Source organism: Bipolaris maydis (genome assembly GCF_028858645.1).
Source record: "Bipolaris maydis strain C4 unplaced genomic scaffold PSV08scaffold_11, whole genome shotgun sequence".
Lineage (NCBI taxonomy): Eukaryota > Fungi > Ascomycota > Dothideomycetes > Pleosporales > Pleosporaceae > Bipolaris > Bipolaris maydis.
Window position 1 is genome coordinate 429,882 of NW_027093867.1, and position 21,730 is coordinate 451,611.

A 21,730-nucleotide genomic window follows, 5' to 3' on the forward strand; every position below is an offset into this window, starting at 1 on the left:
TGTGTATGTTACCGACATGTATTTGGAAACGATTTGAATATCAGAACTTTGGTACATTTATTTCATTTCACATCATTAATTTGCTTCATAACACGATTATCCGAAGCCCAGAGCAGGAAGCGTCCTCCTCACTTATACATGAGAACAAATGAAACCGACCCTGCCCAAATGAGAAAGAAAAACCAGAACAAGTCCAGAGACGAAACCACTTTTTTGACCTCATATTCCTTTATCACATCTACCACTCAAGCGGCTCCTTGAGCTCCTCGCCCCTGTTGGTCTTGGGCACAGGCTGCGCCTGAATCTTGACTGGTCCCTTACCATGTCTCTTTAGGTAGCCACTGCCGTCCAGCCACGGCCAGACCGCAGTGCGCTTCTGCTCGTGCTTCTCAATCTTGTCAACACTAGCCATGGTAAGGCCAATGTCGTCCAGACCATTGACAAGGCAGTGTTTCCTGAACTCCTCGACGTCGAATTTCGCTAGCTCGGTACCATCGGCAGAACGAATGACTTGGTTGGGGAGATCGACCTCAATCTCCTTACCGGCACTCGCCTCGTCGGCGATACGCTGGATGGTAGCTACGTCTTCAATACGGATGGGAAGCATGCCATTCTTGAATGTGTTGTTGAAGAAGATGTCACCAAACGAAGGGGCGATAACACACTTGATACCAAAGTCAAGCAGAGCCCAAGGGGCATGTTCTCGACTTGATCCGCAGCCAAAGTTGGGTCCAGTGCAGACCAGGATCTTAGCACTGCGGTAGGGCTCCTTGTTCAGGACAAAGTCTGGGTTTTCCTTGTCACCGCCGGCTTCGTAGCGCCAGGCATGGAAGAGTGCGCTGCCAAGGCCGGAGCGCTTGATAGTCTTGAGAAACTGCTTAGGGATAATTGCATCGGTGTCAATGTTTGCAATGTCCATGGGTGCTGCGTATCCGCGGAGCGTTTCAAACTTGGGCATGCCGGCAGGGGCGTTTCCTGTGCTAGGCGTGTTCGAAGCAGTATGCTGAGATCCCGAGCTGGGCTGGTCCATGAGTTTATCAAACTCCTCATCGCTACTTGGGGCCTCTACATGAGCGTCGAGTTCAATCTTCGGTGAGCCCTTGGCCGCTGTTGAGATTTCTGGGGCGAGCTTTCGTACATCGGCTAGGTTTCCTACAATGGCAGTGGCGGCAGCCATGGCGGGTGACATTAGGTGAGTACGGCCACCAGCACCTTGTCGACCCTCGAAGTTACGGTTTGATGTTGACGCACATCGTTCACCGGGAGAAAGGATATCAGGGTTCATGCCGAGACACATTGAGCATCCGGCCTCTCTCCATTCAAATCCAGCATCAGTGAAGATCTTGTCTAGGCCTTCGGCTTCCGCCTGCTTTTTGACAAGACCAGATCCAGGTACGATCATGGCGCGCTTGATGTTTGAGGCGATCTTCTTGCCTTCTACAATCCGTGCAGCAGATCGCAAATCCTCAATACGAGCGTTGGTGCAAGATCCGATGAAGACCTTGTCCACCGAAATCTCTTGCATAGGGGTACCAGCGGTCAAGCCCATGTATTTCAAGGAACGCGCGCATGCCGCCTTCTTAACTTCATCCTGGAAATCGTCGGGACCTGGCACAACGCCAGTAATAGGGACGACATCCTGGGGAGAGGTACCCCAAGAAACTGTTGGGGCAATGTCCTTTGCGTCGATCAAGACCTCGATGTCGTACTTAGCACCTTCATCTGACTTCAGGCCGAGCCAGTAGCTGCATGCCTTTTTCCATTCTGGGCTGTCGACCTTTGGTGCCAATGGCCTTCCCTTAAGGTAATCAATGGTGGTCTGGTCGGGTGCGATCATGCCAGCTCTTGCACCTCCTTCAATGGACATGTTGCACATGGACATGCGCGCCTCCATGCTCAAACCGCGGATAGCCGAACCACAGAATTCGATAACGGCACCAGTTCCTCCAGCTGTGCCAATCTTACCAATGACATGTAGAATGACATCCTTGCTACCAACGCCAGGGCCCAGCTCGCCATCGACTTGGACCTTCATGTTTTTACTCCGCTGGGTAATGATGGTCTGTGTCGCCAGAACGTGCTCGACTTCGCTCGTACCGATACCAAAGGCGAGGGCACCAAAAGCGCCATGTGTAGATGTGTGGCTGTCACCACATACGACTGTTGTTCCGGGTAGCGTGAAGCCTTGTTCCGGTCCGATGATGTGGACAATACCCTGCCTCTTGTCGTCGAGGCCGAAATATGTGAGATCAAACGCCTTGACGTTCTCTTCGAGAGTCATGCATTGTAACCGGGAATCGGCTTCCTCGATGAACTTCTCCGTCGTAGTGAGGTTTTTTCGTGACGCAGTAGGAATGTTCTGCTCATGTTAGCAAGCGGGTGGGTTATGAAGATCCATGACGTACGTGGTCTACTGTTGCAAGAGTGCAGTCCGGTCTTCGTACTTTGCGGCCGGCATTTCGGAGGCCTTCAAAAGCTTGCTGTAGGTGGTTGGTAAGTTTTGGAGGGAGTTGTAAAGATTCCGGGGTTTGCCTACTGGTGATGTCACTTCGTGGACAAGATGTCTGTCTGCAGATTTGTCAGTGGAAATGATTTGAAATGCATGGGACAACGCGTACCAATGTAGAGCAGAACTGTGCCGTCCTCCTTCTCCTCAACGATATGGTCCTCAAAGACCTTGTCGTACAAGGTCTGTGGTTGTTTCACAGCAGACGGCATAGTGGAGATATAAAATGCAAGTCGTACAAGAAGGTAAACTTGGGATTAGAGAACCGTGAACTGAGAGAGTGAAGAGAGTGAGATGTGCGATGACCGACAGATCTTAAAGGGCAGATATCGGCTTAAAAGACGCGTGTGGAACTCGAACCGATGGATGGCGAGCAAAGCACAAAAAGAAGCTGGCCGATGTTCGGAGTTGGGGTGGGAGGGGCACCGCCACCAATCACATGGCGAATGATGACTGCGCACTCTAATGCCCACTGCCGGCCGGGCTGCGGTATTTTGCGGATGGCCAGGGCATTCCGCAGCGGACGATGGCTAATGGCGCGGTACTATGCGATAAGTACAGTACATGTGGAAAGGTAACCTTGCAGCGCATCTCCAATGGTGTGGTAAGAGCCAGTCAAGGTACGGAGCATATCCGAGTCGGTGACGAAGCTCAAGCGCTGCCAGCCGCCGCTGTCACTGCCCCGCATTCTGGCTGCCCCGCCGTGAGGCCTTGGCAGGCGACTTGTACAGTCAGCCTCTTTTTCCATACTCCGATTCGCCACCTCAACATGCAAGAGCCACGGATACTCGACCGCGTACAGCATGGATCATTGTAAGATCGTGCTCCCGCCATGTTCCGGGGCGACATGAAGTAGCCGAGTGCTACGCTCTCGATTGCTGTCACAGCATACGCTGATGCTCGGTATTATACATCAAAGTCTAAATATCAACACCAATGGACGCCGTTATGCCACGCAAGCCAAACTTAACAAAATCCGCCATCCCAAACCGTCTACAAGTTATCAGCGGTGAAGATAAGCAATGCCATCCGATGCCGAACAAACAGGCCCAAGATGCCAATGGCGAACTGGAATACCAGCAGACCCATGGCCAGCCGATCCTCCCGCATCGGCCCAAACCACACCAGCCACAAATTGATTAGCGTCCAGTTACTCGACGAAACCACCTGCCCTTCGGCATTGACTTCAACATCCAACATCCGAAGCCGGTGTAGCACCTTGAGACTCTCCGCTATCGGTTTTCGCAGCGGTTTGGTGAATTCAACGCGCGAGGGCTCTAGCAGTCCAGTCCGTGCATTGAAACGGGGAAGCCGATGTCGGGGGCACGGAATGACATGGAAGATTTGGGGTGCTGAGTAGACAAAGTTGAATGCTTGTGGTACAAGGAGCAATATCAGCGTCTTGCTGAAGTGCCCGAGAATCGCAACAACAGCAAACACCATGCCTGCAAAGTAGCAGTACGTGTCGCCCACAAACACTTTTGCCGGATACCAGTTATGCATCAACAGCGCAACAGAGACTCCAATAAAGGGAAGCAGTAGGTACAGCGAGAAAAGATGAGAGTCTGTCGCCGGGTGAGGGTAGGGCGTAAAGGGCGAAAGATACAGCATGTCGTTGATAACAATCAGAACTGCAATGACCACCGACTGAGCCACTTCAATGCCGTTGATGCCTGCCAAAATGTTGATGCTGTTGGAAGAGAAGATGGACATGAGTGCCATGTAGACATAGTACAACCATCCTGTGCTAAGTCAGTATCCAGACGATACACTCAGTTTCAGATAAAAAGCATACCGAGATCGAACAACTCGCCCAGATAAGGCCTGAGCGGAACAGGGACAACCATTTGCGTGACGCCAAAGTCGACAAAGTATACAACAAGCATGGGGATGACTGCAAAAGCTGGGATGAGCACCTTGTGGCGCCATCTTATGTCGAACAAGTCATCGCCAACACCGAGCAGCACAATAGTCTGAAGTGACAGAATGGCCGATAGATACGATGCAAGCTTGTTGTGAGGAAATCTGTGCAGAAGCCTGCCCGTCTCGATTAATTCCAGTTCTTTGATGATATCTCTGTTGCCGCCCCCTGAGGTTGCGACCACAATGTCCTTGTAGAACGGCCATGGGATGAAAAAAATAATAATGAAGAGATACACCATTGCACACACTGCTCCCATCATCTCCGGTCTGTTAACGTTAGCAAGATGCGGTGGTCAGGGGAAGGCTTGGCACCTACATCTCAGTCTGCTTCAGCTTACAGAGATCCTTTCCTTTGAAGCCACGCTTCATGAAGGCATCTCCGAGCCATCGTATTAATGCATAGCAGGATACGAACGCCAATCCGCTGAATGCTATCGACGCTACAAGCGGCTCACCGTCACCGTGAAGCGTGTTTGCCAGCACACCCGCGCATGCGACTGACAGGGACAACAGTGAAAGTGATTCTGCCCATGACAATACGCTCGTCATCGTGACCGTAATGTGAATCAAAAGTCGAAGTGACGGCGGATCTTGGCACGTGAGTTGCAGTCCGCCGTTTGCTCTCGCGACGATATCAACAGCAGACGTGTGCCCTCAACTCAACACCGTCAAATCGACACCTCTCCGCACCTTCGAACCTCGCGGGTTTAACCTCAATCCGGCCTTGCGTAGAGTGTTGGAAGGGTATTGCGACTGACAAAGAAACACAGAATAGGCCTTCAACCCGCAACGACCGATCCCAGCTTAGCCTGCAGGGTGAGCGAGCAGCAACTAAAGAAGAAAAAAGCAATTTGCGCAGAGTAGCGAACGTGGTGTATTGGTGAGCAGAACTTCTTGCAAGGTGTTGTTTTGCCATGGTCCGGCTTCTTCCTGCTCTACTAACCCGAAACGTTAGACCCACGAACATTGGCACCATCATGACCAGCAACAACCAGACAGGCCGCTCTGCAAGGCCCGACCCGTTCCTGGACGAGCTCAATGCCGTGAGCCAGCATCTTGCAACCCCGGGTTTTCTTCGACGGTTGACTACGTCCCAACTGCCTTCCGCAGCGGTTAGCGAGTCGTCTTCGCTCAGCCCCACCCGAGAAGAAGCACGGTTGCCTCATCCCCCGTCCAATCTCAACCTCGCCGTCTCGTTCGAGGATGAGATTGAGCACGTGGACTTGATCGCTCCGTTGATTCAAGAGCCTTGTGCCGACGGCAGCCCAGGCCACATTGATCAGCAAGTCGCCCATCACCTCGAAACTGCCTTTGTGGCTGCGCGTCGCGCCTATCAGACCATGGCGGCTGAGCGTAGCTTTCAGACCTTCTCGCATGGCCACCAAGACCTCGTGCTTGCCGTCGACTTCAACTACTTTGGTACGCGCATGGTCACGGCGAGTTCTGACCATCGCCTCAAGGTCTGGGACAAGAAAGACGATTCGTGGACCCTGGTTGAGAGCTGGAAGGCTCATGATGCCGAGATAGTTGATGTGAGTGATCTTGTCGTCAGCCGCAAGCCTCGTTTAGCTTGTCTGCATGTAATTTGCCACCTTCATAACTTGTGGCTAATCCAATGCTAGGTCAAGTGGAACGGCCCCTTCATGGGCGAGGTTGTCGGCAGCATCGGAGAGGATGGCCGCTGTAAGCTTTGGCAAGAGGATGTCACTGAGGTTGCCTTGTCTGGCAATCGCTTCAAGTTGCTCTACAATCTGGCTTCGCTGACCAATGCTCCATTTATGTCTTTGGATTTCAAGAACATCATGCAGGAGACATGGCTTGCGCTCATCACCCGTGACGGCTACCTCACCGTGTACGAGCCTCAGGATCAGAGTAATCTCCACGAGTGGACCATCTTGGCAGAGCGCTGGGTTTCTGAGAACAACCCTCCTGAGCGCCAAGAAGAGGTGGGCTTCAAGGTTGTTTTCCACAAGGAGAAGCTCCCATGCTGGACCGCTATCACTGCAGGCCTCGATCGCAAGTCACTGTCCCTCGCCGTTGCTGCTATGAAAGACGTCCTGATCTTCCGTACTGACAAGGCTAAGCGGTTCTTCCAAGTTGCAAAGCTCACTGGCGCGCGTCAAGTCATTCGTGATCTGGCTTGGGCAAACGGTTCCATGCGCGGTTATGACATCTTGGCTACGGCTAGCAAAGATGGTGCTATTCGCATCTACGAGCTCACTACAACTACTGCAGACAAGGCCCACGCGTCTGGAACTTCCTCGTCGGCTGTCGCACCATCTGTATCGTCCCGCGCAGGTCTCAAGCATGGTGCACAGTCTGGCATAGGAGCTGGGCTGGCTGGTGCTTCCAAGGCGCCGGCCATGTCTCTCGAGAACGAACAGAACCCGGGTCGCATCACTCAGGAAGTTGCCTTGAAGGATGAACTCACTGGACACCATGGAGCTGTCTGGCGTATCGCTTTCTCCCAGATGGGTATGTGTTAATCAGATCTATAGCTTGATGACAGCGCTAACAAATATCCTTAGGTGATCTCCTCGTGACTACCGGCGATGATGCCAGCATCCGTACCTGGAAGCAGGCAGCCAACGGTCACTGGATGGAGTACGCTCAGATCGAGACTGCCCAGGACAACTAACTGATCGTGCTAAGCTCAGTCTTCACAAACATTTCACACACCAATTCGATGTTACGAGGCTTGGTTTAGGGCATTTCAACGGCGTTTACGGTATTGACGGGTTAGACACATCGACCGGGTGCAACCCCTACTCCTTATTGCAGGTTGTGACTCCTCAAATCACGACACTTGGTAATGGAGTTTCAGAGAAATTGCTCCTTCGGAGGGATACCTGTATTTTCTTTCTCGAGACTTCAGGGATTGAGCATCGATGGACAGTGCCATGTGCTATGCACCACTGCCTATTTTGCAAGGTTTCCGCTCACAGAGATGGACCTGCTCCTACGACTATTGCTGCTTTTTCTTCTTTTCCGGTTTTCCGAATACCCCACGGCTACGATGCCATTCACGGTGGGACCTGCGACTGCTTACGGGATTTTCTTGTACTTTACATGGGCATGATGAATTTAACGATAACTAGACTTGACGGCATGTTGGGTGATATGTATACTGTGTGAGTTCTCGAAGCTTGACTCGGTGTTCTACTGTTGGTTCATGAGTTGTCAGCGCTGCATTACACAACTCAGGCATCCAGCCGTAGTGTTGATTTGTTCCTGAACAATTTATTGGAGTATAATAACCATACTAAATCGAATTTTCCCATCAAATCACAAGCCCAGTTATCTGGATTCCTCCGCTTGGTGTAGTTGGTTTATCACGTTCGACTGTAATTGCAATTGTAATCGAAAGGTCCCTAGTTCGATTCTGGGAGCGGAGAACAGCTACAGTTTTTTTGTCAATTCCGAGTACTTGTATCGCTTAAGGAATTCTCCTTTTTGCTAGTCTAGAGGGCCCTGCATACATGTCTGCCGGCACGTGGGGACAGGTGGGGCGGAAGGAATGCATGCAGCGAGGATTTGTGCTAGAGACCAAGCCGGTGTAGCGTAAATTAAAACCAAAAAGTTGAGACGTGGCCTTTGGGACGATGAGTTTACGCTGAATTTTTGTTTTTGTTTACTATTCTAGGTTTCTATCCTTTGAAGATGGAATTTGGCAAAGTATATAGATTTTACAATTTGCAACATCTCTCATCCAATCAGGCTTCGTGGCGCAATGGTAGCGCGTCAGATTCCAGTATCTACCACTGGAGCTTCCTGAAGGTTAGGCGTTCAAATCGCCTCGAGGTCACATACCTGATTCAATTCTTTTTGGCTATTGAGCAAACAAGGCGTTTTTTGCACTTCGATGCGGGTCTTGCAGATACGCTATGCGGCTCCGAGGTTTGGTTATTCGGTTGCCGTGAGGGGTGGCTCCACTGTCAGCCGAGAATCTAGACCACTTTTTTGATTGAGTTAATCTCTTTTTCATTCGTTGTGTTTGTTGGTACTATCCAAATGAACCAAAAACAACAGCCTTGCCAGATAAATTGTCCTCCTGCAGCATTGACTTCTCAAGCATTAACAAGAGATGCGACGTGCGAATGAGAAGCTCTGTATGATGTCAGCAGCTAGATCGGTGTTGTAGAAAACCATCATGTTGCTTACCATCAAATTCAATCTCGTAGGTAACAGGCATGTCTTCATCCTCATCTGCGCTGATGAGAATGGGTAAGTTCCGGCGGAGCTTTCTCTCACGCGCATTGAAGCGTATGCCGCTGTCCTTCCTCGGGCTCACCCACAATATGCTTGGATCCTCGAGATTTGCCTTTTGTTCGACGATTTCTCTTACCACTTCCTTGCCCTTACCCACTTCTTTGACTACCTCGTTCGACGCTATTCGGTTGTCTGCTATGCATCTTGCTGAAACTTTTTTCAACCACTCTCTCCATACCCTAAGCACACCATCCTCAACCTCAACAACGTTTGTGAAAAGGTTGTGCGATCCGATCTTAACAAGGTTCGTTTGTGCAATCAATTGCGTGAACAGCTCATGTGCTTCCAGGCTCAACATCTGCTTGACCGATTCTCCGTCAAATGGATCCTGCACTGTCCCCGGAAAAGTGCGACTGCCAGGGACGTCTCCCGGTCGTGGCTTCACCCTTCTGCCACTAGCCTCTAGATCACGTCTGTGTGGTCGGTAACGAGAGTACATTCTATACATCTCACCCAATCTGCCTACATTCTTCTCGATTGGATCAATGTCATGGTATAGTTTCAAGCCATCAGTGCCTCGATATGTGCAAAAGTAAGGCGGCTCGGTAAGTTTCGCAGACGGGTGGAAGCATTCGAGAAGTACGGAGTGTGAGTTCAGTTCTGCAGCTGCGACAAGGCGATTATGCAAAATGCGTAAGATGAGCGAGTATATGCGGCGCGAAATGGTAGTCAAAGGCAGAAGGTCTAGTGTTGGCATCGGTGCGAAAAGGTGAAGGAGTAGCTGTAATGGTTAGTCGAGGTGAGATGAGATGGCCTTCTAAGATGCCATACCTCGTTGGGGAGCCTGTAGAGATAACACTCCTCCATTGATACAAATAAGGCAAAAGAAAGTTTCGTTAGTTCTAGATATATTTACTTGCAGAGGTGTAGATGTCAAGAATCAGCAACGGGAACTTGACAGCTACTGCAGTGCACCGAGTCCGGAGATAAGACATCGTCATTGCTCTAGAAAGTGGGGCTTGACCATAACAGGCTAGACTATGTCTGTGACGCGCTTTCCTGTTCGAAGTCAGACTTTCACCTTTCCATACCCAGTCGAAGACACGGTAATCAAATCACTCTGCACTTTGATACTTCAAGTACAAAGGGCTGATCCTTCATTCATTATGCAAGGCTTTGTCAAAGACCGGCAAAACACCAACAGTCCGCATAATGCTCTAACCAATGCCCAACACGTACCCAAGACTGGCCGGCAAGCTGTTGGTGCTAATGCAAGGGTGCCAATCAAAAATGGACTTCCTTCCCAGCGACGTACACCAGTATCTGGAGCCCTGGGACGTGGGTCTGCCAACGCTCAGAACAGCTCAGCTGTCCTGCAGAACCCTCGACGCGCTCATTCGGCTCAAGGTCACAGTCAAAAACGTGATCCCTACGATACTGATGCAGAAAGCCTAGACACTACTATCGATCAATCTGTTGTTCAAGTAGAGGGCGTTCCACGGAATGAGCAAGTCTTTGACCTTGGTGTGAGTGACGATGTGGGAGAAAGCAATCTAGGCTCCGAAGAGTCAGAGCATCTTTACGAAGAGGAAAACCAAGGCATCACCCAAGATGATGAAGACTTTCTCAAGCAGCAAGGACTTAGTCATATAGAGCAAAGTCAAAAGATTGTATTCCTACAGCAAGCGGGACGAACGGGTCTGCCAAACATCGATGGCGATTCATACCCAACTACCACAAACGGCGAGCCTTCTGAATTGGATGGTATCCAGGAGCCGCCTTCCGATAATCGTTATGAAGGTCGTCAAAGCTCTCCATTCCGTCAGCACCTCAACGTCAAGCATGAGCCTGGACAGCCAAATGTGCTGCAGTCAACACATCGCCAACAGAAACTGTATATGCCAGTCCCGAGGCAGAGCCTCCATAAGCCTTCGCAGCTGTTTGAGCAGTCTGCACAACTCCGCGATCAGACACGCGCCAATGCGCCCACTGTGCAACAACCTAGGCAAAACTTTCAGCAGCATCGTGTCGTAGCTCAGTCCGGCCAGCCACCCGCTTACAGTCAGCCAAATGCAAGGGTTGCTGCTGCTGGTTTTCCCATGATTGCAAATCCCTATCAGAACACCCATATCGAAGCCAATAATCAGCAATATGTCCATCGTCAAGAACCTGGTCCTTCCCATGTGCAGTTCCATTTCGAACCCGTAAAGCCAATGGAGCCACCTGCACCTGTAGAGTACCCTTTTTCAGCGCAAGCGATACCCAAACAAACAAGCTACCAACCCCCAGTCGAACAGGTTGCAATTGAGGAGCCTCAGGCTATCCAAATCGAAGATTATGACCCTGAGACGCTCTTCAACATCAAGTATGAAAGCCTCAAGAATGAAAGCTTCGATACCGATCCACGTGCGAAACCTGCTGTTCTCAATGAGGAAGATGCCCAGAAACCTTTATCCGAACGTCTCGTCCTGGTACAGAAGAATCTCAACCCAGACAAGCAAGCCGATTTCTTTTCCTCCCTCCCTACTAGTGAATGGGAGGATGCTGGGGATTGGTTTCTTGATCAGTTTCAGAGTATCATTCAGCGCATGAAGCAAGCAAGGCAGAAAAAGCGTAAGCTTGCGCAAGAGTTTGAAGAAGAAGTCGAGAAGCGACATAGGCATGTGGCGAAGAAGCAACAGCAGGTCGAGCAGGCTATGGAAAAGATGAAGGCTCAGGGTGAAAGTCTGGTACCTAGGAGTCCGAGACCTTCGAAGAGCCCTAGGCCCAGAAGGAACTAAGAGATGAGGTCCCGTTCATGGACGTTCTCGCGCTACGATTAACGTCACATCATATCATGCTAGGGAGGTTTGCGAGGTGTCGCATCAGAGGTTTTCGATCTTTCCTCTATGTGTTTTGTACCCATATACTTCAACATCGACATTTGTGGTCTATATCAATACCACTAAAATTCACATTAGCTGTTCATCATTTCGGTGCAGCAACCAAGAGACATAGGCGAATGTACTGCATTTGTGACATTGGTCCACATTGCGCTTAGCGCGGATAACTTAGACATACCCTGAGGCTACACGATGTTCGCGACATGCGCCAGCGCATACGTCATCAGCCATCACAGACTTGAACTTCACATGTAAACACGCCTACTCCGTTGTGTGGTCGTAATTGTATTTGTAATCACGTTAGGCCCATGTCAATTATCTTGCTACTAGAAATAATACGAATAAGAAGCAGTACAGCCCAGATGGGTAAATGATGGGATTGAGTGCGACAATGAGATGTGCTTACGGATGCCGGATGTGTGGAAGACGCGGATACTAGGCAGCAAGTCAGGCGCATTATGTGGAGAAAAACACTTCCGGATATTGGATCCACCACCACCCGCAAGAGCACTGCCTCGCCCGGAGCATGACGGAAGCTAGGCATTGTCAGCAGTGATTTCATAGTTGAAATATATGGAAAGTACTTACCTTACAACCAACGCACCAAGTTTGCTTTTATTGAATAGTAGTGACTACTCTCGCGCGAAAATACACCCCTTCTTTTTACTTCTCCATCGGAATATCCTTCGTACCCGCATATTCCCGAACCCGTACATCATTAAAAAGATAGACTATACCACACCCAAGCACGATTTGAACAACATCAATAACAACAACAACAACAACAAAAACCCCCATCTCACTAACCTCTACTATTTCTCCCCCCTAAAAAACCATGCCCTTCAAAGCCGCCCAAAAAGCATCCTTGCACCACCTAATCCCCCAGTCCAGCGATGTATCCCTCAACCCCCCCGAATCCTATTTCTTCATCACCGACTTCCTAATCATATCCTGCGGCATCTTGTACACGCTCTGCTACGCCTTCTACACCATCCGCACGTACAGCGACGGCGTTCTCGCAGGCACCGTGCAGTTCCTCAGCGCGACCATGGCGTACGAAATCTACTACGCGTGGGTATGTACATCGACGACGTTCCAGCGCGCGTGCTTCTTCGTGTGGTTCTTGTTCGACATTACGTTTGTGTCGGTGGCGCTGGCGTATGCGTATCGGCCTGGGGAGCGGGCGAGGACGATTGTAAAGCTGCTGTGGCAGACACCGGCGTGGATGGGGTTTTTGTGGTGGGCGGGGGGGATGTGGCCGGATGAAAGGGAGCAGAAGACTGCGTTTTTTACGGGCTTGTATCTTGAGTTGCCGATTGGGTGGGGGCAGATCTATTATTTGCTGAGGAGGGGGGATACCAAGGGGCAGTCGTTGGAGATTTGGTATGTTTAAAGCGTTTTCCTTTTCTTGATTGTTTTGAGTATAGGAGGGGGGTTTTTTTTTGGCGGCCTATCCCTTCTATTGGAGATGACGAGATGTGGGATGAGGCTAATGAGAACAGGATTACGAGATACCTTGGGTGCATCACGGCGTTTTTGGTTTTCATCTGGCGGTACATTAATGTGCCTGAGAACTGGGCGTATGTAGGGAATTGGTGGAGTGTCGGCGGCATGATTGTCACTTTACTTCCAGAAACCGTATACCCATTCTTTTACGTCTGGGCACATAACAAAGAGAGGGAGAAGAAGGAAAAGACTGCATGAGGCACAAGACAGGGTATGTCGAAGCAAATTCGAAATTTTCTAAGATGTTTGAAGATTGTTGATACCACCAAGTGCCGCTGATAAAATATGCAGGAGTTGCCTTCTCTTCTTTTCTGAGCAACCACGAGAAAATCCCCCAGACACTACATTTTTCACTCGGAAGATTGAGCAATCTAAGCACAGTAGTCGGGCTTGCCGGCTCCGCCATCAACACAGTTGCCACAGGGGGTACGTCCATTAGCCCAAACGAGCGTCTTGCCTTGTCCCGCACACTTGAAGAGGGACTTGTCGATCTGGTCGACAGCAGGGTACTGGCCATTGTTCCATGTGTCTTGCAGGACCTTGCCCTGGATTTCAGAGTTGGTCCAGCCTGTGATTGTGTTAGGAAGTGAACAGCAGGAAAAGTGGTGGATGTGGGGGGAATGGGAGGGAGACGTACCGCGCCACTTAAGAGTCGAGCCGCAGTAGAGCTGGTGGGTTTTGCAGTCACCGGCAGATACGGTGATGGCGAGTTGGGTGAGAGCAAGGGTGATGAGGGTGTTGAAGGCGACCATGGTGATGGTTGAGTTGCGTCTTAGGCGGTGATGTAGGGCTTTGGTGAGTGAGTTATTGAAGAATGTGTTTGAAGACTATGGTGTAGCAGGCTGCTGTGATCAATTCTCCATGGATATTTCTATACTTTCATATTGTTCAAGTCGCCGAATCCCTCATACAATTGTCATTCATCTTTCAATCACCGAATTCCTCGTACAGTTGTCACAGTGTCCAATCCTAGAGAATTCAATCGAGCTACGTTTAACTCAGCTACCAAGACTGTCACTGTGTGTATGTCTACGAGACATAGCTGAGATCAAGCGGTCTGGTACATCTATTCAGCTTGCAGATATCAAAGTAGTGGAGAACTTGAAGCGGTTGTTGTCACAGTAATTTACCCGTCAGCATGCTGCGAATCAAACTGCTGGAATTTTGACACTCAGGCCCATCACACCACCAAAGTATTCCGGCTTGGCATTCATTTTCCACCTGAAGAGAGCCTTGGCATGCTGTTACACCGCTGCTCAGGGAAGCATACGATGTAACCGTTGACTCACAAGCGCTACATATAGCACCAAGATTGGCGACGGGGTTGCTTTGTGGTCAGTGCAAATGTTACGTCCAACAGGGAACAACGGAGATTTTGGTACGTAACGGCTCAGGTGCGGCTGAAGTTCCTTCCTTCTCAGGGACCACCACCGTTGGCAGTGCATACTACCTCGTAACGGCTATTCTGCTTCGCCATGGCACAGAGTTCTCGGCTTGCTTGGTGGAGAGGTGTGGTCCTATTCGGCTGTTTCGCAGATTCTCGAGATATAAAGATCAAGGCAGTTTCGTGATGAAGGGTATCACAACAACTTTCCTCGAGCCACCAACGCGATATCAGGCAATCTCCTACGTTTTCATCTTTTTGAAGCATATTATACCTATTTACGCCAGTCAGCTCCGCAATCTTGACACCATGCGTTCGACTACTCTGATCACCACTGTACTTTCGCTCTTGACGGCGACCAGTGTTGCCTTTCCTGCCGAGCCAGTAGAGGGCTTGACGGCTCGTGCCACATGCAGCACAAAAGCCGATTGCTCTGGTGGAAAAGTGTGCATGGGTAGGTTGGCTTGGTTGAATTAAAATAACATCTGCTAACACTGTCCGCACTAGTGGTTGGTTGTCATGGACAGATTGTAGGGTCTACTTGTGAAACAGCCAGTTACTGCAACAGCTTCAGTGCACCTACATGCGGTGCGACTTGCAAGTAGAGTAAAAAGAAGGGTTCAGGGTTGGGATGGAGGTAGACATGTGTATAGCGGCCGCGTTTCCTTGGACCAATCAAATCTCATTTATCCCATGCCGCTGAAATCCCGAGACGATTTGATAGATCAATGTAAACATGATCTTGAGATTGACAATACGAGTGATCGCGATAGAGTTGTACAAGGAACCAATCCCCTTGAACCGGCATACTCGGCACTTTTCCGTTGTGCCGTAGCTTCACATCACGACATGTCGGGACGCCCATAGTAACGGACGATCGGCACACAAGCTTTTCAGCCACAAGTATAGCCGCAGCGACGAGTCCGTGGCGCCACGACTGCCAACTGGGTCAACGGCGTCATGTTCCCTGTTTTTCTTTCTTTTGGTCGGCGGTATTTGGCAGGTTTGCGTTGTGGTAAGAAAGACTTTAGAGTGCATGCAGCATGCGCGGGCTGGTCGAGGAGACGAACCAAGGGCCAATGCATGGAGATTAGGGTTTGGCAGCAGGGAAACCTGCAAGCGGTTTGCATCTAGGCCGCCGATAGCGTCTTTCACAAGATGGCAGCCACAGCACGACGCGCCTGCGAAGCCGTGCACCCAGTCTACAGCGCCCATGACATGCAGTGCCGATCTTCAGCCACACCAATAGCACCGTCGCACCCAAGATGAATGGTATTTAGCTCCTAATGACGCCGGCGGTACATCATCTCGTCTGGCCAGTCCAGTCTCTTGTTGACTGCTACACCTCTTTTCTAATCGTCCTGCGCCCATCGTCGCGACTTGTTTGCTTCATCAGGGCCGCCATCGCCCGTCGAAATGACTTCCCAGGGGCAAGCTGCCGACTACTATTCAGGCGGCGCACCGCCCCAGCAACCTCAGGGCGCATACTACCAGGGTCAGCCTTACGGACAGCAGCCTCCCCAGTACAACCAGGGCTATGCGCCGCCCCAAGGACCACCACCAATGCAGCAAAACAACGGATATCAGCAGAGTGGCTATGGCAACGAGAAGCAGAGCTTTGAGCAGACATTCAAGCTCGACAAGCCAAAGTACAATGACTGGTGGGCGGGTCTGCTCTTCATCGCCGTGTTTCTGGGTTATGTTGCTGTGAGCGCAATCTCCATTCGAGGATATGGTCAGTATTTCATGTACCAGTTTGCGATTCGACACGTCAAGGGGAATACTGATGGCTTGATGCAGCGCGAACCAACAGTGGAGGCATCTACGGCAACAATACTAACAATTTCGCGCTCAATTCCAACACGATTATCCTTTTCGCATTCGTTCTCGGCATGGCTACTGTCTTCAGCTACGCGTACATCTGGGCGGCGCGCAAGTTCACCAAGCAGTTCATCTGGATCACCGGCATCCTCAACATTGTATTTGGCTTTGTCACGGCCATTTACATGCTTTCCAGACGGTACTGGTCTGGAGGCATTGTCTTTCTGATCTTCAGCATTTTCTACGTCTTCTGCTTCATCAGCTGGATTCCCAGGATCCCGTTCAGTGTACTCATGCTGCAGACTGTGATTGACGTGTCGAAGAGGTACGGACATACCTACCTTGTCTCGTTGGGCGGCGGAATCTTTGCTGCGGCACTGGGTGCATGGTACTCGGTTACACTGGTCTCGATTTATGTCCAGTATACGCCGAACGGAGCAAACTCCAATTGTAGGAACGGCGTTGGCAATTGCGGCAATGGCAAGGTCATTGGTCTGCTTGTCTTTGTCACATTTGCCATGTACTGGATCTCAGAGTAAGTTGCTATGGCCCAGGCCCGGGGGCGGATTTGTTTGCTAACAGCACAATAGGTGGCTCAAGAACACCATCCATGTCACCATTTCTGGCGTGTATGGCTCGTGGTTTTTTGCGCCCAACGCTATGCCTCGAGGCGCAACTCGGGGTGCGTTCAAGCGCGCCATGACATACAGTTTCGGCAGCATCAGTCTTGGAAGCTTGCTCGTGGCCATTATCCAGTTCCTGCGACAGGTTTGCTCCGCTGCTCAACGTAACGCATCTGGCGAGGGAAATCTGGTCGGAACAATCCTGTTCTGTATACTCGGCTGCATCATCTCCCTTCTGGAGTGGGCGGTTGAGTTCTTGAACAGATATGCGTTCAGTTACATTGCACTCTACGGAAAGAGTTACATTGCGGCTGCGAAGAATACGTGGAGGTAAGTGGTGAGAAGACGATAGATTTGGGAGTAGCAAGCTGACTTTGTCAGGATGATCAAGGATCGCGGTATCGATGCGCTCGTCAACGAGTGCTTGATCGGACCGGTGCTCTCCATGGGCGCCACCTTCATCGCATACGCATGCGCACTGCTGGCCTATCTGTACCTCATCTTCACCTCTCCAGCGTACAACGCGGATGGAGGATACACGCCGGTTGTGGTGGCTTTTGCTTTCCTGATTGGGCTGCAAATCTGTAAGTGCGACGGAAGCGTGGTGAGTGGTGGACGCCTACTAACTGTCAGCAGGCAAAATCTTCACGACGCCGTTGAGCAGCGGCATCGACACGATCTTTGTTGCGATGGCGTGGGACCCCGATGTCCTCATGCGCGAGCACCCGGACCTCTACCACCGCATGGTAGCTGTGTACCCACATGTCCAGCAGGCCATTCACGCCTAGGGTCGGGCTTTTGGCCAGCATCGGGAGCCCAACTAGATATAATAATGTTTGACATCACGCGATACCCACAGCCATCGATGACGATCAGTTGTTGCGCAGTTTTTTACGATGGTCGTTGCCCATGGCGGGGCACCGCTGGAGGAAAAGGCGGACCAACTGGGCTTAGCGCAAACCGCCGGCGGGAGAAGGCAGCGATTGCTCCACTCGGGCCTAGTTTGTCGATGACGTATGACGTCTTCGTGCTTGATGCGCCCGCCCACCAGACACTGTCATGGAGCCGGAGCGTATGTGTAGTCTTGTTGAGCATCACACGACGCGGCGCTGCGTCCACGGCCGAGAAGATGTTGCTGGCGCTCGAGGGTTGCATTTGCTCGAGGGAGACTTTTTGTGTAGCATGTACATGATTGAGGTATTAATCTAACGTCGCTTTCGCCCGTCCATGGAGCCCCTCACCCGCGCCCGACGCGTCCATGTGTGTGTGTGTGCGTGTGTGTCCAGGTCTCGCGCGTTTGTGCCTGCCGCCATAAGCCACACTGGCGGCCCAATCGGATACCCACAGCCATCGTCACCGCCTTGCGGGGGTCGCTGGCTGCCCTCCCAACACACAAGTAAACACGCACTCGTTGGCCGGCGACACTCTCGCCCACGCAATACTGCACGCTGAAGCACCTGCAACGCCGCCCAGCCGCCGGCCCGTCTGGCCAGCTAAGTCCTGCTCCCACTGCATCTGCACGACCTGCCTGCCTTCACTGCATTGCTCCAAGCCCCGCCTTGGCCCCTGCTACACATACAAATACCCCACCAAACGCGCTTTCCTGCCCTGCTCGACATCCAAAACAAAACCCCTCTCCCCTCCAGTTCCCTCACCCCACCTCATCCTTCTTCTTCTCCCTCTTCCCCTTCTCTTCACCACACCCTACTCTCAGTCCAAACAGATCAAGTTGACGCTTGCCCCTAGCACCACAATCCACAATCCCACCTGCCCCTCAATCACACACCTCCATCATGTCGTACGAGAAGAAGGCAGTCCACTTTGGCGGTGGCAACATCGGCCGTGGCTTCGTCGCCGAGTTCCTTCACAACTCGGGCTTCGAGGTCGTCTTCGTCGATGTCATGGACTCCATCATCGAATCCCTCCAAAAGACACCCTCATACACTGTCACCGAGATTGGCGACGATGGCGAGCGCAAATTCACCATTGACCACTACCGTGCCATCAACTCCAAGCACGAGATGGACAAGGTCATTGACGAGATTGCCTCTGCTGATGTCGTTACCTGTGCTGTCGGCCCCAACATTCTCAAGTTTGTTGCTGAGCCCGTTGCCAAGGCTATCGAGAAGCGCACCCTCGACTACCCCCTCGCCGTCATTGCCTGCGAGAACGCAATCAACGCTACAACCACATGGAGGGGCTTCATCGAGGGCAAGCTGAGCGATGACACCAAGAAGAACATTGACAGCAAGGCCCGCTTCGCCAACTCGGCTATTGACCGAATTGTCCCACAGCAGCCTGAGAACTCCGGCCTCAACGTTGTCATCGAGAAGTTCCACGAGTGGTGTGTTGAGCAGAAGCCATTCGAGAACGGTGGCAAGAAGCCAGATGTTAAGGGTATCCACTACGTCGACAACCTCGAGCCCTACATTGAGCGCAAGCTCTTCACTGTCAACACTTCACACGCCACTGCCGCCTACTACGGACACCAGAACAAGATCAGCTACATCCACGAGGTTCTCCACGACAAGAAGCTTCACGACATTGTTCGCGACGCTGTTAGGGAGACTGCTCACTTGATCATCAACAAGCACGGCGTCAGTGCCTCAGAGCAAGACGACTATGTCGAGAAGATCATTAAGCGCATCTCCAACCCCGTCCTCAAAGACAATGTAGAGCGTGTCGGCCGTGCTCCTCTTCGCAAACTCTCCCGCAAGGAGCGATTCATCGGTCCCGCTGCCCAGCTGGCCGAGAGGGGCGACAAGGTTGATGCTCTGCTTGGCGCCGTCGAGCAGGCCTACCGCTTCCAGAACGTCGAGGGTGACGAGGAGTCTGTCGAGCTCGCCAAGATTCTCAAGGAGAACTCTGCCGAAGAGGTTGTCACCAAGGTCAACGGTATCGAAAAGGACCACCCCCTATTTGATCGTCTTGTTGCCATCGTCAAGAAGGTGCAGAGTAGCAGCTGAATAACCGCCGGTAAACTCTAGGGAGTTGCCACTGCGGCGGATGAAAAGGAGACTGGAGAGAAGGGACCACTGAGGTTCATGTATGGTGGGGGGGATCAATGATGCCTTGAGCAAAGGCTCCATCTGGCAGAGTTTCGACCAAAAAACATGACATTGACGGGGATCAATGTCTTACTTAATGAGAGTATGATATGAATAATGAAATATACCCACTACCTATATGCACTTATGTCTTGTTATCCGAATTTGTCATGCTCCTGCTGTCACCTACCATTGCTATGAGCACCTACCATCTTGATGCATGTCAGTACAATGCCAACACACGCACTCTGCATTGCCCTCTGAGACATTGGGCTGGCCTTGGCTGTAGCCTGGAGCGATACCTTCTCTTGCAAGTAGGTAGTACGCAGGACTGGTAAACACGACGTCCATGATTGGCAGTTAGTGTCAGCGTAGCCAGGATATACCTGGTTAATTTTTGTAGAAACCTCGTATTCAAAAGCGGAAATTCTGCCACGAGGCTGAGTACTGGTAAAACTGTTATCCTATCCAGGTATACGTACGCCTTGTTACTGTCAAAAGTGCTGCTGCTGCTGCCTAGTAGGCTTGGACTTGGTATAGTGACACGTCACATGTATGTAGCTGGTAACTCAAGTGTGCAGATTGCTAGGAGACACGTTTTCACGATATCGCGATGGCGGATTTATAATTTTTATGCTTTGAACAAGGACAGACAAATTTACAAGTTTTGACAATGACAATAGTTCACATAGCTCGAACTCCTTACTAGTAAGTAGCTTAATAGGCGCGCAAAGCCAATCACAAGCTATGCATCAAATGGGTTTCTTGTTTCTTCCATGGTCATTGGCAAATCTACCAGCTAATTCAATCGAAAACTACCGTACAAAGGATAGTTATCGCGATCGGCATCTCTCAAGGCCAGATGGGGAAGGCTTCCACCCAGTCACAACATGTTGGGAGAGCGCGGAGCTTCGTAGTGCTTATGTCTGTTATGCTTTTAATTGGCTCGTGAATATGCCAAGAAAAAGATAGATGGACATACGTAACCACAAGAGGAGGCTGCGTACGTGCATATGCACCGAGATGCACGGGCCCCGAGTATGCCGATGGAAGGACACCGAGTACGTTGTATGCACAATCCACATCAGACACCCATCGCGATTCGCATGATGGATATGTATGTCGAAACGACCGGAAAGTCTTGATCGCAAGGCTGAAACACACTGGTAGCGGGCTCGGCCGGCGGGAGAATGGCGGGAGAATTGAGTTGGCTCGCTGTGTTGGCGCTAGGCCTGAACTGGTCTGCCAAGCGCCGTATTCTTATTACAGCCCCTCTGGCGGAATCAAGCAATGTCCATTAGCATTTTTAGACGTGCTGCACCAACACACTACCTCAGGGGCACTTTGGTGGCGGTGCGACAGCCACATGCATCCTGGCAATATACCACTCAGCATCTGACCGCAGCAGCAGCTTCAGCCTGATATAATTTGTTATGCAGGATTCCTGGCAGCGCTGCCAAGTACTTGGGCGCTACACCGATATGCACTTTTGAACATGGCTTGTCACAAGACCCGGCGCTAGCCCTCCCGACATGGAGACGTTTTAGACGATCAAATCTTCTCCAATGCAACTCCCTTTCCCCTTTTCGCCCTCGACCCATGGACATCGGCTAGGTTCCAATCGTCCGTTGACGTCAGCTCGCTGCACACCTGGTCTTCCCCAAGCAGTCTTGGCAGTTCTGCAAAGCCAGCGCCAGCAAACCCTTGCGGTTAGTCATATAAACGCCTTCAACATAAGCACGCGACACTGCCAGGCTGAAGATGACAGCAGGATTGTGGCGGCAAATCGGACTAATAAAGGACATCTCTCTGTGTGTGTGTGTGTGTGG

General features: G+C 51.1%; 8 protein-coding genes and 2 non-coding genes across 10 annotated transcripts; 7 read left to right on the plus strand and 3 right to left on the minus strand.

Moving 5' to 3' along the window:
- Nucleotides 1–21: 21 nt before the first annotated feature.
- PSV08DRAFT_411255 (3-isopropylmalate dehydratase) lies at nt 22–5,098 on the minus strand. Its single transcript, XM_014220600.2, has 7 exons — nt 4,746–5,098; nt 4,302–4,696; nt 3,584–4,248; nt 2,619–2,691; nt 2,537–2,568; nt 2,406–2,480; nt 22–2,359 (listed from the first exon to the last, which is right to left on the minus strand). The coding sequence occupies exons 1-7, from the start codon at nt 4,976–4,978 to the stop codon at nt 239–241; spliced, it is 3,594 nt and encodes a 1,197-aa protein (XP_014076075.2). The 5' UTR covers nt 4,979–5,098; the 3' UTR covers nt 22–238.
- A 308-nt stretch (nt 5,099–5,406) lies between these two features.
- Nucleotides 5,407–7,531, plus strand: PSV08DRAFT_411256 (WD40-repeat-containing domain protein; the record flags this gene model as incomplete). Its single annotated transcript, XM_014220602.1, has 3 exons — nt 5,407–5,961; nt 6,052–6,904; nt 6,958–7,531. 3 exons carry the CDS (start codon nt 5,407–5,409, stop codon nt 7,065–7,067), a joined length of 1,518 nt encoding a protein of 505 aa, XP_014076077.1. The 3' UTR covers nt 7,068–7,531.
- A 207-nt stretch (nt 7,532–7,738) lies between these two features.
- On the plus strand, nt 7,739–7,824 carry PSV08DRAFT_t46. The gene has a single exon. It is a non-coding gene; the product is annotated as a tRNA-Tyr (tRNA).
- Nucleotides 7,825–8,145: 321 nt separating this feature from the next.
- Nucleotides 8,146–8,234, plus strand: PSV08DRAFT_t47. Its single transcript has one exon. It is a non-coding gene; the product is annotated as a tRNA-Trp (tRNA).
- A 158-nt stretch (nt 8,235–8,392) lies between these two features.
- PSV08DRAFT_227561 (uncharacterized protein) lies at nt 8,393–9,573 on the minus strand. The gene is made up of 3 exons (XM_014220604.2): nt 9,470–9,573; nt 8,591–9,419; nt 8,393–8,536 (listed from the first exon to the last, which is right to left on the minus strand). Exons 1-3 carry the CDS (start codon nt 9,503–9,505, stop codon nt 8,433–8,435), a joined length of 969 nt encoding a protein of 322 aa, XP_014076079.1. The 5' UTR covers nt 9,506–9,573; the 3' UTR covers nt 8,393–8,432.
- A 154-nt stretch (nt 9,574–9,727) lies between these two features.
- Nucleotides 9,728–11,418, plus strand: PSV08DRAFT_227564 (extracellular mutant protein 11-domain-containing protein; the record flags this gene model as incomplete). The annotated part of the gene is made up of 1 exon (XM_014220605.2): nt 9,728–11,418. Exon 1 carries the CDS (start codon nt 9,805–9,807, stop codon nt 11,416–11,418), a length of 1,614 nt encoding a protein of 537 aa, XP_014076080.1. The 5' UTR covers nt 9,728–9,804.
- Nucleotides 11,419–12,120: 702 nt separating this feature from the next.
- Nucleotides 12,121–13,240, plus strand: PSV08DRAFT_403697 (uncharacterized protein). The gene is made up of 2 exons (XM_014220606.2): nt 12,121–12,903; nt 13,023–13,240. Exons 1-2 carry the CDS (start codon nt 12,356–12,358, stop codon nt 13,222–13,224), a joined length of 750 nt encoding a protein of 249 aa, XP_014076081.1. The 5' UTR covers nt 12,121–12,355; the 3' UTR covers nt 13,225–13,240.
- Nucleotides 13,241–13,351: 111 nt separating this feature from the next.
- PSV08DRAFT_317581 (uncharacterized protein) lies at nt 13,352–14,024 on the minus strand. The gene has a single exon (XM_014220607.2). The coding sequence runs from the start codon at nt 13,776–13,778 to the stop codon at nt 13,398–13,400; it is 381 nt and encodes a 126-aa protein (XP_014076082.1). The 5' UTR covers nt 13,779–14,024; the 3' UTR covers nt 13,352–13,397.
- A 1,710-nt stretch (nt 14,025–15,734) lies between these two features.
- PSV08DRAFT_8253 (plasma-membrane choline transporter-domain-containing protein) lies at nt 15,735–17,694 on the plus strand. The gene is made up of 5 exons (XM_014220609.2): nt 15,735–16,145; nt 16,211–16,766; nt 16,822–17,184; nt 17,236–17,438; nt 17,491–17,694. The coding sequence occupies exons 1-5, from the start codon at nt 15,827–15,829 to the stop codon at nt 17,640–17,642; spliced, it is 1,593 nt and encodes a 530-aa protein (XP_014076084.1). The 5' UTR covers nt 15,735–15,826; the 3' UTR covers nt 17,643–17,694.
- Nucleotides 17,695–18,494: 800 nt separating this feature from the next.
- PSV08DRAFT_317590 (mannitol dehydrogenase C-terminal domain-containing protein) lies at nt 18,495–20,032 on the plus strand. The gene has a single exon (XM_014220610.1). It carries the CDS (start codon nt 18,648–18,650, stop codon nt 19,818–19,820), a length of 1,173 nt encoding a protein of 390 aa, XP_014076085.1. The 5' UTR covers nt 18,495–18,647; the 3' UTR covers nt 19,821–20,032.
- Nucleotides 20,033–21,730: the final 1,698 nt, after the last annotated feature.